General features: G+C 40.3%; 1 protein-coding gene across 2 annotated transcripts in view; it reads right to left on the bottom strand.

The window, feature by feature from the left end:
- Positions 1-919: 919 nt before the first annotated feature.
- rnf38 (ring finger protein 38) overlaps positions 920-17491 on the bottom strand; it is a 27608-nt gene continuing 11036 nt past the window's right edge. For both annotated transcript variants that reach the window (XM_024259677.2, XM_024259678.2), the window contains exons 3-13: positions 14304-14365; positions 6965-7167; positions 6514-6892; positions 4772-4936; positions 4404-4574; positions 2712-2897; positions 2520-2623; positions 2345-2429; positions 2143-2264; positions 1962-2061; positions 920-1259 (exon numbers count right to left, since the gene is read on the bottom strand). In XM_024259677.2, the coding sequence (XP_024115445.1) occupies positions 1197-1259; positions 1962-2061; positions 2143-2264; positions 2345-2429; positions 2520-2623; positions 2712-2897; positions 4404-4574; positions 4772-4936; positions 6514-6892; positions 6965-7167; positions 14304-14365 (1640 nt within the window). In that variant the 3' untranslated portion in view covers positions 920-1196. The remainder of the gene's footprint in view (positions 1260-1961; positions 2062-2142; positions 2265-2344; positions 2430-2519; positions 2624-2711; positions 2898-4403; positions 4575-4771; positions 4937-6513; positions 6893-6964; positions 7168-14303; positions 14366-17491) is intronic.

The raw sequence follows: 17491 nt of genomic DNA, 5'->3' as shown, positions 1-17491 counted from the left end.
TTATTTTGAAAGTAGTGCTGCCACAGACGATTATGTTATTAGTCGACTAATCACCGACTATTTTTTCCGAATAGTTGACTAATCTGGTCATGTGCAAACTGGATGTAAAGCACAAATCTTAACCATCATTAACAAAGACAGCGATGACAGCCTCAGTCCTTCATTAGATTCTGGGATTAAACTAGATTAAATCAAATGAGAGAGATAATATTTTACTTTCCATCAAACTCGTTTTGACAGGTGCCCCGCCCCTCAAGATTTTACATAAAATGGGTATATAGGGTCAAAGGTCAGCTGTCAGAATGAGTTTGATGGAAAGTATATTCCTGATCTCTCTACTGAGATCATCTGAAACATGGAACTATTTTTTACTACAGATAAAGTTTTGGTCTCACTGACCCTAATGTAACAAAAGTGCATTTTTTGGTGCTGAACTCTCACAACTTAGTTCAACTTTACTACACTCTGACTCCATAGAATATAAAGTAACGACTAATCGACTATTAAATTAGTGTAGACTATTTTAATAGTTGATTAGTCGACTCATCATGGCAGCCCTATTTGAAAGGAAGTAAAAACTAATTTCCCATTTAGAAAAAAAGCTTTTTCTCCATCTATTTTTGTTTATTCATTCCCAAAGAGGAAAAATACATCCAATTTATTTTTAAAAGTATAAACAATATGAGTGCATCTACATTTTAAAAAAGGTGAAATAAGACTAGAAGTAAGAAGTTCTAATCAGTGAGGAACCGTCCCAAATGGCTCTCTCTGCATTCAAGGTTGCAGACCCCCGATATAGAACATCTCATTGAAGTCGTACAGTAAACGCACTCTTTCACATGGTAACAGTCACACGAGTGCACGCACTCACACACACTAGCTTTCCAGGAGAAGAAAAAAGTCCTCACACAGAGGAAAGTGTTGCTGTGATGATGAAGAACCAGTCTTCCTCAACTCGTTTATAAAAGCAGCACAGACACTGATTGCCCAAACGTGTTTAGTTCCTATCTTTGGAATGAAAACGTCTTCCTAAAAGTCAAATCACAGAGTCTGTCACATCAGCTGGGAGAGGCTGGTAGGACCACTTCAAAACAGACAGAAGCAGAGGTGGGTGGTCTTCATCAGCAAAAGGAAGAACGCTGACGAAGCGGAACCAGTAGAGGGATGAAGAGTGAACGGAGACGTGGTCCCAGCCGTCACTCGGAGTCCCGTTGGACCTCAGAGGCGTCGGCTCGACAGATGGGACAGGTCCGGTTAGCCTGCCGGACACAGAACTGCTTTACCATCTCAAACTTCAGATTTTCCTCAAAATGTTTTAATTGTCAACACAATAATTCCAGCAGATTCTGAGGGGAAAAAGCAGACTGGCCACAGTTGTCCTCCTACAATTTTAAACATCCACTTGTAGACAAACAGTTCCATAAACGTCTCAAACACATATGAGGAGGAATCTGGATCAAAGCTGATATTTTTTTTCTACACTAATGTTAGCTTGGGGTTGTGAGGTGATATGAGCTAACAGGAGAGTGTAAACGAAGGAATGAAAAAAAAGTTAATTAGCCCAAACAGCTAGCATGTAGCTGAAAAATTAGCTAAACTCCAAAACAGCCTAAAAAAATCTTAGTAAACACCAAAATAGTCCAAAAAGCTAGCAGAATGCCAATTTTTAACACTTTAAAACCACAACTTTTTAACATAATTATGAATAATAAAACGGCAGGAATATTATTCCAGAATAAATCAACTTAAACCTTAAATAACTTTCAATATTTTACTCTCTCTAAAAATATATTTTGTCAAAATTATACAAGTTAGAAATAAGCTCAAGATAACAACATTTATAACATTAATACCGATAAAATAGAATTACCCGGAGGGCCGGATCCGGCCCCTGGGCCTCGACTTTGCACATGCTCTAAAGTAACAGATGGCTACATGGAGACAGCAATGCCGTCACTCACCTTCAGCCACTTGTCCACACACTTGGCATGGAACTCGTGATTGCAGGGTAGTACGCGGAGGAGCTGGCGGGATTCAAAGTCGCACATACACACGACACACCTGCAACAACAAAGATCAGCAGCTTCAGCTCACGGTCTGCCAGCAAAACCTAAGACCTGCTCTGAAGCGTCAGGGACTCACAGTGTTTGTTCAGACTGCCGGTTGTTGGGGTTGAAGCGGTACGACGGGAGCTGTTCGATATCGGCCTTGGTCAGACCGCGCGGCTTTGCCTCCCCAAGACGTTCTGCGAGGTTCAGCAGAGCCTGGAGGTTCGAGGCACAGAAGAAGCGTTCATTTCAAGAACCTTGCAGCGTGCAAACACAACGCCGGCTGCTCCGGCTACCTCATAGTTCTCCACCTCGCCATCGTCCACATCCAGCTCCAGGCTGATGGTGGGGGTCACATTCGGGGGAACAGGAAGCATAGACCTGTGAGTGTTGGGAGACAGAGACACTTGAGCATCATCAACGTCCAGTACCTTCAGTTGAATGACCCAGAACCCAGGCAGAAACACTTACAGGAAGTAAGGCAGAAAACTGGGGTGGTAGGGAGACGGGGGCACGGCTTGCTGGTAACGGTAACGTCGGCTGGTGAATCGACGAGGCATGAAGTGTGGATAAGGCTGCAATGGGGGGGGGACCAAAAAAGAAAATCAATCACTCAAGTAGAAGGAAAAAGAAAAAAACAAGAAACTGGAGTTATGCCCCCACCATGGCGAACAGCTCCTGCGGCAGGGGGTCATGGTGCGAGAGGAACTGCAGATGCGCAGACGGCGACAGGGTGGAGGGAGGCTGGTGATGGTGGTGGTGGTGGTGGTGGTGGGCATAGCTGAAGTTCCCACTGACGGACAGCTGCTCTCCCACAATATCAACCTCGTTTTCGATCCGCTGTAGGGGCTGAGAGGAGAGCACCGGCTTTCAACGTCCACGTCTTGATTTCTGATTCAATCGCTTAGATCATTTAAAATGAAGAAACCTTCTCAAAACTTTGGTTCTCTTGTGAAACAAACCGAACTGAAGAAGCTTTAACCCTCTGGAACCCAGGACCTAAAACTTTGTCTTCTTTTGAATTTACCTCTGTATTTTCAATTTGACAGACTACCTGCTGGCTTGTTTGGCATCATTTTAATTAACACTACCTCTCCTATGTGACACTATCTTTATTTAGTCATTTTTCCATGTTATATTCACACAATACATATAAAATCATGCAATAACAGAAAATTCTGTCTGGAAAAATGGGATTCATTTTACTGTGGAAATCCCAAAAATGTTTAATAAACTTTTTTACAACATAGAATGAAAGTTTTAGTTGTAATTTTATAAAAACATGAAAAATCAATTCTGTCAACAAACTAATCAACATGTTTATGAATGAAAATACAAAAAAAATAAAAAATTCAGGCAAAATTCACAGCTTTCTTTAGGCCACATACATGAACAGTTTCTGGACCTCACGGCTCCATGATGTCCTCTTTCTTATGAGGCTTCAGTCTGTCTGTGTGGCTTCAGCTACCAGGCAGCTCAACAAATAAGCATTTCTCTCCCAAGATCACTGCTTTCCATTTGACGTTTGTCCAGACATATATTTTTTTTCTTCCAGTTTTTCCTTTTTTCTCATAAATTTTGTTATTATTGAGTTTGTAAAAAAATAAAAGAAACATTTCTGATAGAAGATTGGATTTTAGGTCAGCTTGACTGGAATTCTGAACTGCTTGCCACTCGTATCAGTGGTGTGCAGAACTCTCGAGGTGAACCGCGGAGTTTCCACCAATTTTTGACAACGCCGGTGCTCTTTGTTTTAGAATATTCATGTGGGTCCCCATCCCAAAATAAAACTAGAAAAGTTGAATCACCTGCCATAATGTTGATGTGAATGCTTTTAGCTGAAAGTAGTTACTGAAGATGCTGAAGCTTTTTGCTGTAAATGGTAATGTAATTTAATTTATTTGCTGAGGGGATTTGCTGAAAATGCAAAAACTATTTGAAAATGTTAAGTTTGCTAAGTTACTGGAAATTTCATTAAAGAACTTCAATCGAAGAGCGTTGAAGTTGACCTCAATTTCTGAAACATTTGTAGTAAAATTGCTTAAAAATCCTCAATACATGCCAATTTTGTAAAAATATTTAGTGTTGCTTAAATATGAGCTAAACACCAAATTAGCACAACAATCCTTAGTAGAAGGCAAATTAAAAAAAAAAAGCTAGCTCTTTGCTTAAATAGGAGCTTAAACTCAAAAATAGCCTAAGATTCCTCAGTAAACTAAATGTTAGCTTTTTGCTAAAGCAGAAGCTAACCTCTAAATTACCCTAAACATCAGTAGAAAAGCCATAGTAGCTAACACAAAGCTTAAGCCTCCACACTGATGCCAATCGGAGTGAAGGGTCAGGCTGCTGACGTACCGAGCGCGGCTGCTGCGGGTGGAAGGGCAGGAACTGTGCGGCCGTCGGGAGGTGAGGCGGATGGTGGCTGAGATGAGGCGCAGAAGAAATCAGGAACTGAGGGTCACTGGACAGGAGTTGGGGAAATGCATAGGGAACGGGCAAATGTTGCATCGAACACGCCTGTAACATCTGTGAAGAGTCCAGAACCCAGAGGACATGAGTACATTTGCTCTGTGTTGGGTGTAGTGAATGGTTATGCCACTAGGTGGCAGTACAGTCTCAAAAAAATGTTTAAAAATTCAACATTAAATTAAAAAAAAATCCTCTTCTTAACTGAGAATTTTGGCAGACAAATGAGCAGAGTTGACAGTGGGTTGACCTCTCACCGGGTGATAGTGTTGTCCAGTGCTGAAGACCACACTGCAAGGAGGGACCTGCTGTTGGGAGGAGCAGGAAGGAGGGAGATGCTGGCTGCCACACAGAGGAGCTGCAAGGCCGTGAGGAGGAACTGGGGTCACCGTGTAGGAGACCGGGATGTTGCCTTGCTGCAGCTGCAGAAAACAAACATGAACTCTTCATAAAAAGCATTACTAACACACCATTAACATTTTTGTGACGTCCGAGATTGCTGATTTGCAATCTTTTAACACGTGAGGCGCCGTCAGTGACGCTTACACACAAAATCTTTAACATGCTGTAACTTTTTAACCGTAGACACGATCATTCTAGTGATTGTGAATGAGGAAAGCGGCGAGCCGCTTTCCTCATTCACAATCACTAGAATGATCGTGTTGAAGGTTGAAAAATTGCAGTATATCAAAGACCATAAACACTGGAGCTCCGGTGGTAAAGGGTTAAATGTAAAGCAAAATAAAAATTAAAATACACTTTAGCAAATGTAAATGTCGTTCTTAAGTTTCAGAATAATGTTGGACTTTAAGTGTATAAAGTCAGTAAACTGAGTGAACAGAAGGTCACTGGAGGTAAATAAACCTTCAAAGTTAAGTATCAATAAAGCTTCTCTTTTATTAAGTAAAACTATCAAGTGTTTCCAGTTTTAAATATAGTCAATAAGTTAAGGATAGAAACAAAGTGGATTTGTTATAAAATGATTCAAAGCAACACTAATATGTAGGATTTGTTTCCTGTTCAAGTTAACCCAGATGTTGACAAAAACTTTGAGTGTGACATTGTGATAAATCCAATTCCATCCTTTCAAAATCTTTGAGTTTTTATCTGTTAAAATCTGTTGATTCAGATCTTCTGCTCTAAATAAAAAGTATAAATGATGGTGATACATATTTAAATTTTCATATACTCAGTAAAAAGAAAAACATGTAGAAACTAGATATATGGCATTATTTGCTATAATGTAGTGCTGTAAGCTGAATCTGGCTGCTAAACATGCTAGCTGAAAATGCTAAAATCAGAAAGCTAGCCAAAATATTAACTAAATACCAAATTAGGCCAAAATACTGGAAAAATGTCTAAATTAGCAAAAACTTCTGGAATAATGTTAAATATTAGCCAAACTCCAAGTTAGCCTAAACAACTGGGAAAATATCGGAATTAGTGAAAACAGCTAGCATTTTTCTATAATATCAGCTAAACTACAAATTAGCCTAAAAAACTGGAAAAATGCTCAATTTTGACACAATTGTTATCATTTGCTAAAATATTAGTTAAACTTCAAATTAGCCTAAAAAACTGGAAAAATATCTGTATTAGACAAAACAGCTAGCATGTTGCTAAAATATTAGCTAAAATGAATTTTACTTAAAAAAAACCCAGCAGTTGCTGAACATGTTTAGCGTTTGAATGGTATATGTAGCTGAAAGTGCGCAGATGTTCACGAGTTTCAAAAGTTTTTGAAGGATTTGAGACATTTCTCATTCATTTCCAATAGGGCCTATTATGCTCAATATTTCAAAGACTTTAAGGTTTATAAATACCAAAAATACAAGCAGTAATGTTTTGAACGTTTTGATACCAAGATTGCTGAAATCTCTGAAAATGTGATTGAGTTTTCACGTGCTGAAAAACGTCTGAAAAGAAGCAGCAGAATCACTATAGTGAGAATGTTGGAAATCTTTCACGTAAGGATCCACGGCTCTAGAAGGCGTCTCACCCGTTCATGGAGGTCCAGGACCATGGGTCCCTGCTGCTGCTGCTGCTGCGCTCCATGAGGCTGCTGCTGCTGCTGGTGGTGAGGGGGGTGGTGAGCAGCTGGGTGCAGAAGTCGGGGTGATACGGTGGGGGGGTGGAAAGCCCGAGGCTCCTCTGAAGCGGACCCATCACCACCAGCGGTGGGAGGCTGGGCGTAGGAGCTGGGTGTGTGCGTCAGGTACGTCTGGTGGGTGGATGAAGGCGGGTTGCGGTTGTAGTTTTCGTCCTGGAGCTCTGCTGGCGACAGCCGAGGCGTTGCTCCTTGGATGGGAGACTGGTAGTGAGGAGGCAGGTGACGGGATGGCCTTGACAGTCGGCCACGCTGCCGGCGTGCTGGGGGGCTGCAGGAGACCCAACAGAATGTCTGACTTCTGGAACCCAGAGAAAACTCGCCACCGAAAAAAAAATCCTACCTGCGTCTGAGTCGCACAGGGGTGAGACAGCGCTCCTGGAGGTAGTGTGTGTGGTGGTGAGGCTGTCTCCGACTCTGCGGGGCCGACTCCCAGGGGCGGATGGGGGGAGAAGGCGTGGATGGAGGGGGTGCCGATGAGGTGAGCTGTTCTAGGACAGAATGACTGGACATCCTCTGGCGCTTTGGACTGGGACTTTCCTCACTCTGCACATGGAGGATGGCGAGGAAGAGACAGTGAGAGAATGACAGAGAATCATTATTTACCGCCTTTACACCACCTTTACACCCCGCTGCTGTGGAATCTTCATATTTCTTCGTGACTCAGAGCATTTCCTGTTTGGTCCGTGTGCGTACATGCTAGGATGTGATTGTGAAAGAGAACATATTACTCCACCAGCACTCATGCTCCTCCAGGGTTCAAAGTTACTTCCTCTTGGAGTGAGCAAATGCAAACAGAGGACAGGCTCTCACAGGCCCATGTGTCAACCTCAAGTACACACCCACAGTTGGGAGGGTGGACAAATATTTACTTGCGAGCGTAAAGGAAGTGTGAGATACATAATAAAAGTGTGACAAAGCTAGCCCCGCAGTCATCTGGTTCATCATGACTCAGGAGCTATCATATACCGTTACAATCTTCTTGACTCATCTGTGAGTCACGTCAATTCCTCCTGCTGAGGCAAGAAAGCAGACGCAGCGAGTCAGTCATCGTCTTTAACGAGGGCCTGCACAAACACACTTCCTGTGTCCTAATCCCAAACTCTCACTGAAGCTGATCCTGGTTTTCACTGCCCTCTTTGATGGGACCAGCAGTTGTTACATGTGGCATAAATGCTGGGGCAACTGTAACACAAGCACACTAGGGCTGCCACAAACAGTTGTTTTAATAGTCGACTAATCACCCATTATTTTTCCAATTAGTCGGCTAATCGGGTCATCCACACACTGGATGTGAAGCACACATATTAAGCATCATTAGATTTAAACTAACTGAAAACTAGATATTTAGCATTACCTGCAATAATGATAGTGTGAGTGCTGTAAGCTGAATTTGGCCACTAAAGATGCTGAAATTTATAACTGAAAATGTTGAAGCTGATAGCCAGCTAAAATAAGGCCAAATTAGGCTAAAAAATAAAAAAATCCTAAATTAACCTAAACAGCTAGCATGTAGCTGAAATATTAGCTAAATATTGCCTAAAACTTTAATAAATGCCAAAATAGTCCATAAATCTAACATGATGCCATTATAACTTTCAACTTTACTACACTCTAACTCCATATAATATAAAGAAACAACTAATCGATTATTAAATTATTTGTTGACTATTTTAATAGTCGATTAGTTGTCCAGTAGTCGACGAATCGTGGCAGCCCTAAAGCACACAGACACACAGGGCTACAGCAACCTTGAGAGATAGTTAAGAGGAAACAGCTGAACAGCAGAGAGCAGAAACACACCGAACGCCTGCAGACATCCGCAGCGCCACATTCACACATCGACAGCTGCTACCGCTTCTAAAGCACAACATCTTCTGAAGCTCTGCAGAGGTTAACTGCAACCAGAGAGACAACCAAAAGAACATTTGTTTGAACCGTTGTGCCAAGTAGACCGTACGGCTCGCTCATAGTGTTCCACGTGACCAGGGCCTGACTGGTTTACGGGAAAATAACAATGACCTCATCAAGATGTGACCGGGGTGAATGAAATGATGACAAAGAGTTGGAAGGAAACGAAAGGAAGGAGTAAAGTGTTACCAAGATGGTGAGAGCTGCAGGCCCAACATCTTATAAAAATGAGGAAGAAATAAATCTGGATAATAGTTGCTGTAGGATGGCTGGAGGTATTCTATATGTAATCTTGATGAAAACCAGACAGATCGTTCTTTAAATACTCCCAGATGGGTTTGAAATAATCTACGTTCATTACAATCATATTTTGATTTGTTTTCAAAGCGTTCCCAAGAAATTTTGTTTTAAATTTTGTTTCATTTTTGTTTCATTTTTGTTTCATTTTCATTTCAATTTTTAGTCAAAATTAAAAAAAAAAATCAAAATCAATCAATCAAAATAAAAAATCTGAGTCGTTTTCTAGGACATATTATCTGCAGAGCGGCAGGAGTTTATTAGAAATTCACCAGTGAGTTGTGGGAGGGAACGTTGGTGCAGAGTAAGTCCGCCCCCTTCCCACAATCCATCTGTTTACACCATTGATTATATAAGAGAACTGGACAGAATGAGTGAGACGTCACCCATAGAAAATGACTTGCTTCCGGTTGCAATCCAAATAGTCATATTTTTAGTGATATGTCCGCTGCCACCTTGGAACAAGATGCCCTTAGTAGTGGGACTGGGAATAGATAACTACCAGAAACGATTCGATTCAACAGAGCCTGGATCCATTCAATTACGATTTTTTTAAGATTCTTTTTATTTTTCAATTCAAATTAATTTTGAGTTTACACATTTGTTTAGAAATACATTAATCTACTACATGATTTGAATATCATCATATTAATCTAATACAGTTCACATACTGTATAATGTATCAGTAAAATAATGAAATTGTTAATATCACACAGTGTTAGATGGATTCTCTAAAGGAGAAACAGCAACAAAAATGTTCATTGACATCGTAAACATTGTTCTGCTTCTCCTGGAGGGCGTTAGTTATTCCACTAGGTAGCGATTGCGCTATAGCATTACACTTTTTTATAGAAGAATTAGCAAAAAATGAGCAATGGGACTCCCCAATGGGAAATTCCATTAAACCTTAGCATCACGCTAGTGGACTTTAGCTTTATATGCCAGATTGATCTCAATTTTTATGAATCGATAAGCATAAATCGATTAATCCATTTTATCAACCCACCCCTCCTTAGTAAGCCCTGATTGGTACGTGTTGGTCTTAGTCTACGAAGTTGAACTAAGTCGTGAGCGTTCAGCACCAAACAATGAACTATTTTCATTATTTGAGTCGGTGACCAAAACTTTATCTTTAGTGAAAATAGTTCAGATACCGACCTCATTAGAGAGATCAGGAATATACTGTCCATCAAACTCATTCTGACAGGGGACCTTTGACCCTTTATATATAAAATGGATATGAAATTATTACGTTATCTTGAGGGGCGGGGAACCTGTCAAAACGAGTTTGATGGGAAGTACATTCCTTAACTCTCTTATTTGATTTTATGTTTTAATCACAGAAACTAATTAAGGACAGAAGCTGCACGATTCATTTAATCATCTCTCTTGTGAATCGAATCGTTTCTGGTAATCGTAATGCATACTCGCACTGGTTAACACAATAATTCCAGTAGATTCTGAAGGGAAAAAGCGGCTCAAAGCCGCTTTTTCCCTTCAGAATCTATTGGAATTATTGTGTTAATTTAAAAATTACAGCAAATCAAAGAACATAAACACTGGAGATACAGTTTTGAAGGGTTAAGAAGTGACTGAATCTTACATTGACCCACAGCAGTTCTACCACTCTGCTAATTTTCATATCTAAACCAGACTACGCCACCACACACTCTCCCCACCCTCTGAAACAATTTCCTCCCATCCCCCACATCCTTCATATCAGATAGACCCAACCCACGGTTGGTGCCCCCTTTTTCCGAGAGCTCTCTCCCCCTTTTCTCCATTTATCCGTCTGACCTGTCCAAGAACCAGTGTCGTGGACCTCCACGTGTGGAGGCTACTGCCCATTAATATGAAACTTTGATGGGCCTGTCTCCCCGCGTTAGTGGGAGGGGAGCGCCGGCAGACAAAGGAGTGTGTGTTTCCTCAAGCAATATGGTCCAATGTCGCCTTTTTGCTCCACTCCAACACCTAGAAACACTCAAAAACTGGCAAACGGGTGTGTGATCCACAGCTGAAACATGCAGGGTTTTCTGCCTGAAAACAACCACACATTCTTTCGTAGCGTCTCAAAAAAAAAAAAAACACGCTGTGACACACCCCTCCCACATACTATTTCACAATGTCCACAGTTGGGACGTGCAACCGTCCAGAACAGCTGGAGAGCTTCACTGCTTTAACAACATAAAGTCTACACACTCCTACATTTCTGCTAAATATTCTTAAACAATAAAAGTTTTGGCTTGTTAAGGGGAGGCAGCACAACTCAGCTGAGTACGGAGTGATGGTGGTTCAATCTCCATTCCTACAATGTGTCTGCGTGCCCTCAGGCAACACAGGAAACCCCACAAAGGCCCAGATACGCTGGTTAGTGTGGTTAGAGACAAAGCTCCATATTCAGTCATTCATTTCAATAACAGTTAATGGATTCAACTCACAGATTAAAAAAGATACACACATTTTTTAGATTTATCATTAACATTCCTCTTTCCTGCCCTGTCTCTCTTTTTTTCCCAGACTGAGATGAAACCATTGACTTCATCCTGTAGCACTCTTGTTTTCTTCGTCATGTTTATCAACTGTTTGCTGATGCTAAGTGGCCAAAATAACACAGAATGAATTTGAATTGCATTGGATCTATGGCAAAAGAATAGGTGGTTGGTGTTTCATGAAGAGTGCAGGAAAAATAAATAAAAATAACATGCTCAATACTTATCTGCATACAACTACAAAATTCATTAGCTGCTTTAGACTCCCATTGTTGTCCATAGTTGTCCATTGTCATGTAGTTGTTACGTTGTAGTTGTCCATTGTCATGAAATAAAAAAACAACATTTAGTGCAGGGATATGCAACCTACGGCCGTGAGTCGAATCCAGCCCTCCTCCACATTTCCCCAAACACTATCACAGACGCATAGTTTTTTATTTTTCTCTCAATCTGGACGACCGACCCACATAGAACGTGACTTTTTATTCCATCCTTCTGCAGTCTGAACTGTGACGGGAGAGGATAGACTATTTATTGGTTTAATCTTTTTTTTTAACATTTTGGTATTTTTTTTTTCCCATCAAGATTACAGAAATTAATTATTTAAAATTTGGCTATGTGTGGCTTTCTGGAAAACTGTAAATCTTTACATTTAGGCTGCGATTGTTACACTTTTTCTGTTAGCCTACAAACCGACCCCGCCCCCCATCAGAGAAGGAAACAGCTATGTGGCCCTCACAAGAAAAAGTTTGGCAACCCCTGATTTAGTGGGACAGCTCTTAGCAACAGGGAGGGGAAGAGGGGGTGGGGTTGCTCTGTCCCAATGGCCCCACCCACAACTCAAGAGTCAAATGTGCATTTTTGGGGTTACTGCAGATAGATTTAGTAATTTCAAAACAATTTTCAAGGATTCTTCACTCAGTTTTTGTAGATTTAGCCTCAAGACATGTAAATGTCATCAGAAACGACATGTTTTAGTCTTAATTGTGTCCAAAGTTCAAAGATGCTTTTTTTTTAAATAGACCTCGAAGAAAAAATGCTTTGATGCAATATATGTGAGAGTATATTTACGCTTTGAAGTACTGTATATTTTATTTCTTGCCAACATTGCACATAGTGCCACACGATATTCATCACAGCTATGGAAACAGTGGTATGACTGAAACTATAACAATCTGTTTTTTTTATTTATTTTTTTATTATTTTAAATTGTATTTATGATTTTTGTATGTTTTTATAGACTAAGAGTCTGTGATTATAGTGTATTCATCTATATATGTTTTATCAAATACATGGACTGAAACTTTTCAAGAGTAATTTTTGGCTTTTATCTCGATGTTTTTTACTTATTACTCATCCGAAAAACTAGCCAAACCGTGAGTTTTGTGATGCATTACAGGTCTAAAAATTTCTAATTAACTCCTGTCGCTTTACAGAAACTATGTCCTAGATTTGACAAAGTTTTTACATTTTTATAGTAGTAATTTAAGACCGCTAGGAATGCTCTGAAAATAGATCAAAGGACGATCAGAGTGGGTCTTCTAATCACCTTTTGGATGTAGTTCTTAGAACTTTGATGTTCCAAATGGACTCATCTATCCTGCTATGATCAGTGTTGATCCACATTACTCTTGTTTTCTGAAGAAAGTAAAACTCACACGTAAAATACGAGCAGGTAAAACCTGCATCTTCACTCAAGATCAAGTCTAAATTATAGTCTACAACTAAAAACAGGAAATAGAAGAGCGGTGCTTCAGGTCCAACGTTACAAAAGCATCTCAGATTTCTGACTCAAACCAGTGTTCACAACACTTTGGACAGATCTCCCAAGCACTGTTGGAGCTCCTCTTTGGTCTGTCAGTGCTTTGTCCAGACAGCAATTGAACTTTGACATTCAACATGAATAAATCTAGCACAATGTCCAGGTTAGCTCTTGAAATTTTTTATATTTAGTTATGTGGAACTCATCCCTAATCTACAATTACCAAATTATGCATCAGGGCGGTTGGATTTGCCCTTCAACTAAAACAAAAAGTAAAACGTCCATCAAAAAGGTCGCATAAATAACCCACCAGTGAGTCTCCACATTAGTTTGCACTGAAACTGATGCAGGTAACTCAACCAGTCTGCAGTGTTCTGGACATGACAACAAACCCAAAGTAAAAGCTGTTAATGAGGTTCAAAAATGTTTTTTTTTACCATTAGACATGTGTGTCTCTTGCTTGATAGCGGAGAACTGAGATCAGGTCAAATAAAGGTGAATCATAAAGAACCTAATGCCTCATTTCCACTGAGCGGTCCGGACTGGTGCTTTCTTGGACGGTTTAGACTGGTCCGAGTAATCCAAGTGAGCGTTTGCATCGTGTTGGACCATCAGCGAAAGGTAATGACGACGACAACAACAGAGGTTGTTCATCAGCTCTTTTGTTTCATATTTGGGTTCTGGTGTTTCACATATGTAAAGAATTTAATATTATTTGCAACAAGGTTTTAGGAGACGAAGAAGAATACAGCCTTGTTAGGTGCTTCCTGCTATTGTGATACCTTTTCACCAATCGATGGATTTCATTGTCCAATAGTTCTGCCACAAACGATTAGTTTAATAGTCAACTAATCACCAATTATTTTTTCTGATTAGTCGATTAATCGGGTCATGCGTAAACTGAATGGAAAACACACATCTTATACACATTGGTATCAACACATCTTATCAACTGGTTAATACCATTTTTCTATGGACCTACAACCAACGGGGGGGCCAAAAAAAAAATGGTACAAGTTGGGTCTATTTTCTATAAAAGTACCGGTCCAGTCTGGACTGCTCTGGGGAAACGAGGCATAAATTAACCACATTTCCTACTTATAGGAAAAGTGTATATCTGATCCATCACATCCATAAGTCTAGACTTAGAAACCTTCGTTTTTGTATTTCAACCAGCATCTTCTTGAGTGATTGTTTACATGAAAACATGCCGTCTGAGTTACCTTGTCCCTTTCCTCTCCATAAGCGGGGTCTGGATGGCAGTGGTAAGACCCAACAGAGGCTCCTGCGTGAAAAAAGACTGAAGTCAGACATGTATAACATTTGCTCAAAATCTGAATTCACCATAGAAACCAAGAACAGACCTTTAAGTTTGTCCAAAAAAAAACGGTCATTTTGAAATGACCAAACATTTGATACAAATAAATATTTTCTTTAGAAGTTTATCTTATTTTATAAACCATTTAAATGCCTACAGTCAGTGTATTAATTTCCAATCCTACATGGAAACATCCTAAACCTCCCTTTGTTTACAGTTTGTGCCAATTATGTGTAGCCATCATGAAGGACCCTGTTTGTCTCTGAACTCATCTAATCCGCTTGTTTTTAGTTTTCTAATGTAACCAGGATTCAATACACAATAGTAAAAAAGACAATAACAACATGTTTGTGGAGAGAGCTGCTGGTCGGGTACACAGCACAACGGCTGAAACACATATGGTACCCCCCCAGTCTCTGTGCATGTGACTGCACACACATGTGCACCCACAAAATAAACACAATAATCCTGGATTAGAGGAGCTCTCTGATGATACAGAAGCTTGCATCACAGCTAAGACTTTTACTCTATTGTTTTTCTCCCAATCCTTTCATCTTCCCATTGTCTTTGCTGTGGCTTTTGTTTTCCACATTGTCATGGGCACGTCTTCGTCCTTTACCACAGATGGTGGCAGCGGTACACACTCCAAGGGTAAGCACTCCCAAGGGCTCTTCAAACAAGGCTACCTTCACAAAAGCGACGAATGGAAACTAAACCAGAGGGGAGCAGATGCAGGAAAAATCTCTGTCTCAGAACTTCTTCTTTCAAGTCGTCAAAGCGGAGCATCGAAAAGCAAACATTCGTTGTACAGTTTATTCATTTATAACCCTTATGAATGCAGTACGCGGCATCTTGTTTTTTATTACACTCAATCCTAAAGAAGCACTTTCTGTTTAAAAACTTTCTTCAATAATAAATTGATCCAAAACTAAAAAATATGAAAGTCTAACAAAGCTGAGTATGTTCAAATGTGTGATACAGATGAAAACCAGGACTGTAATCAACACCAGCCTAACGTGATGATGTGCAGAAGCAACACATGCCATCAAATCTCTGCCGCTTTCACACTTTGGCACTCCATACCAGCGGCTGTAGAAAACCATCATCAGCAAGACGTTCCTTCTGGAGATTCATCAAATCATAATCACCAGACCAAATGAAAGCAACTTTAGGTTGGGACACAAAGGAGAAATAAAATAGTAAAAGACTACACAAGAACGAAGGACAGGGTGGAAGAACAGGCAGGAGAGTAGGGTAGGGGGTTGTGTCTTCCCTCTTGACTGCTATTGATTTTCTGGAAGCCTCAGAGTGCATCAGCTATTTCTATCCATTTCCTTCACATTTCTCTTCCCTCCCCCTTTGCACACAGCTCAAACACCTGCCTTCCACATCCTCCTCCTGACCCTCTCCATGACAGCCCTTCCTGTCACCTATCTATTCCCCTATCAGCAAGCCTGTCTCCTTCCCCGATTCTCCTGCTGCTTTATCACACAGCATCCACATTTCCTCTGCCTGCTCTATCGCACCATCTCTGTTCAGGATCTCCATCGCTCTCGGAGCCCAACTCCATCCTGACGGGGAAGACACGGGGATGGACGGAGAGATATGATGACAAATGAGTGACAAGCTTGGTTTATTTTAAAAAAAAATCCAGAACACTGACTGATGCAGAACACACAAAAACTGTATCTGAAGCCCAAACGTGTACATAAATGTGCTTTCTTATCACCTTGCCCCATGCACTCATGTCACGCTTCATCAAGTAACAAGCTGACATACAGGCTTGAAAAAGGAGGGAAAGTTCTGGTTGCAGACATGGCATGCTTCACACCAGAGCCACAACAAAAGTGTGGGATCTTAGTGAAATGTTAAGAAGCCTCGCTCTGCTTCAACGGCTCTTTCCTCACAATGTGTCTCAATAGACCAGCTTCCTTTTGTCTACTACATCCTTACAAAAAAATTCACAGTTTACCACTTTAAGAACAACATCAACTGAGAATAAAGTTTTATTTCATTGGAATGATCTATCAGTGATGCAGATGACTTCAGTGATTAGTCTGATCATTGTCCTTCCCTCAAAGTCACCTGAGCACGCATAACAACTTCTGCCTGAGTGTATGCAAAAAAAAAAAAACGGAAACCTGCGTGTGATTAGCCACTTTTCTATTGGCCCCACCCCATTCCTGTTGCTAGGACAATACTAATGCAATAACTGGATCTGTGTATCATCCAAAAAATAAAAACATGACAAAAATTAACATTAAAAATGACTTTTTCACATAATTATCATTTTCTAAACTATTATTGAGAAAATGATACATTTTGTATTCTCATTGAAGTATTACATTGAAAAGTGAACAAAGAACTTTTGAATTCAACTTTTAAGCTTTCTGACAACAAACTACTTCCACTCCATCCAAAATTAACGTTTAAATTCATTTCCTAGGAGGAGGATCAATTGAGAACAAATTCTCATTTACAATGATGACCTCTTTTTGTGTTTTTCACATGTGATCAAACACTTTTCTTAGAGAATGAATTTAAACATTAAATGTGTTTGCTTCATTTTAGATTTTTTCAAAAAAAAGGAAACATCAAAAATGATTTGTTTTACTACAGATTAGAAATTGATAAATCAATAAAGCAGTCCCTTTCCCCCTTTACATTTTTAGTTTTTATTTGAGAAACAAATGATACACAGGTATTCCTCTTTTTTTTCCTTCACTCCACAACCTCAACAAGCTTCACGAATGCAGAGTCCTCCACGAGAACGCAGAACTAGTTTAAGGAGCGTAGAAATACTTTCACGGGTGAACAAGAGAGGTCATAGGAAAGCAAGAATACTCCCACGAGTGTGGAGAAGAAGTTTCACCAGAGTGGAGAAGAAGTTTCACCAGAGCGGAGAAGTTTCACCAGAGTGGAGAAAAAGCTTCACCAGAGCGGAGAAGAAGTTTCACCAGAGTGGAGAAGAAGTTTCACCAGAGTGGAGAAGAAGTTTCACCAGAGGGGAGAAGAAGCTTCACCAGAGTGGAGAAAAAGTTTCACCAGAGCGGAGAAGAAGCTTCACCAGAGTGGAGAAAAAGCTTCACCAGA

This window comes from Oryzias melastigma, linkage group LG1 (assembly GCF_002922805.2).
Source record: "Oryzias melastigma strain HK-1 linkage group LG1, ASM292280v2, whole genome shotgun sequence".
Lineage (NCBI taxonomy): Eukaryota > Metazoa > Chordata > Actinopteri > Beloniformes > Adrianichthyidae > Oryzias > Oryzias melastigma.
The sequence above is the reverse complement of the archived record's forward strand: the minus strand, read 5'-3'. Positions and strand labels throughout refer to the sequence as shown.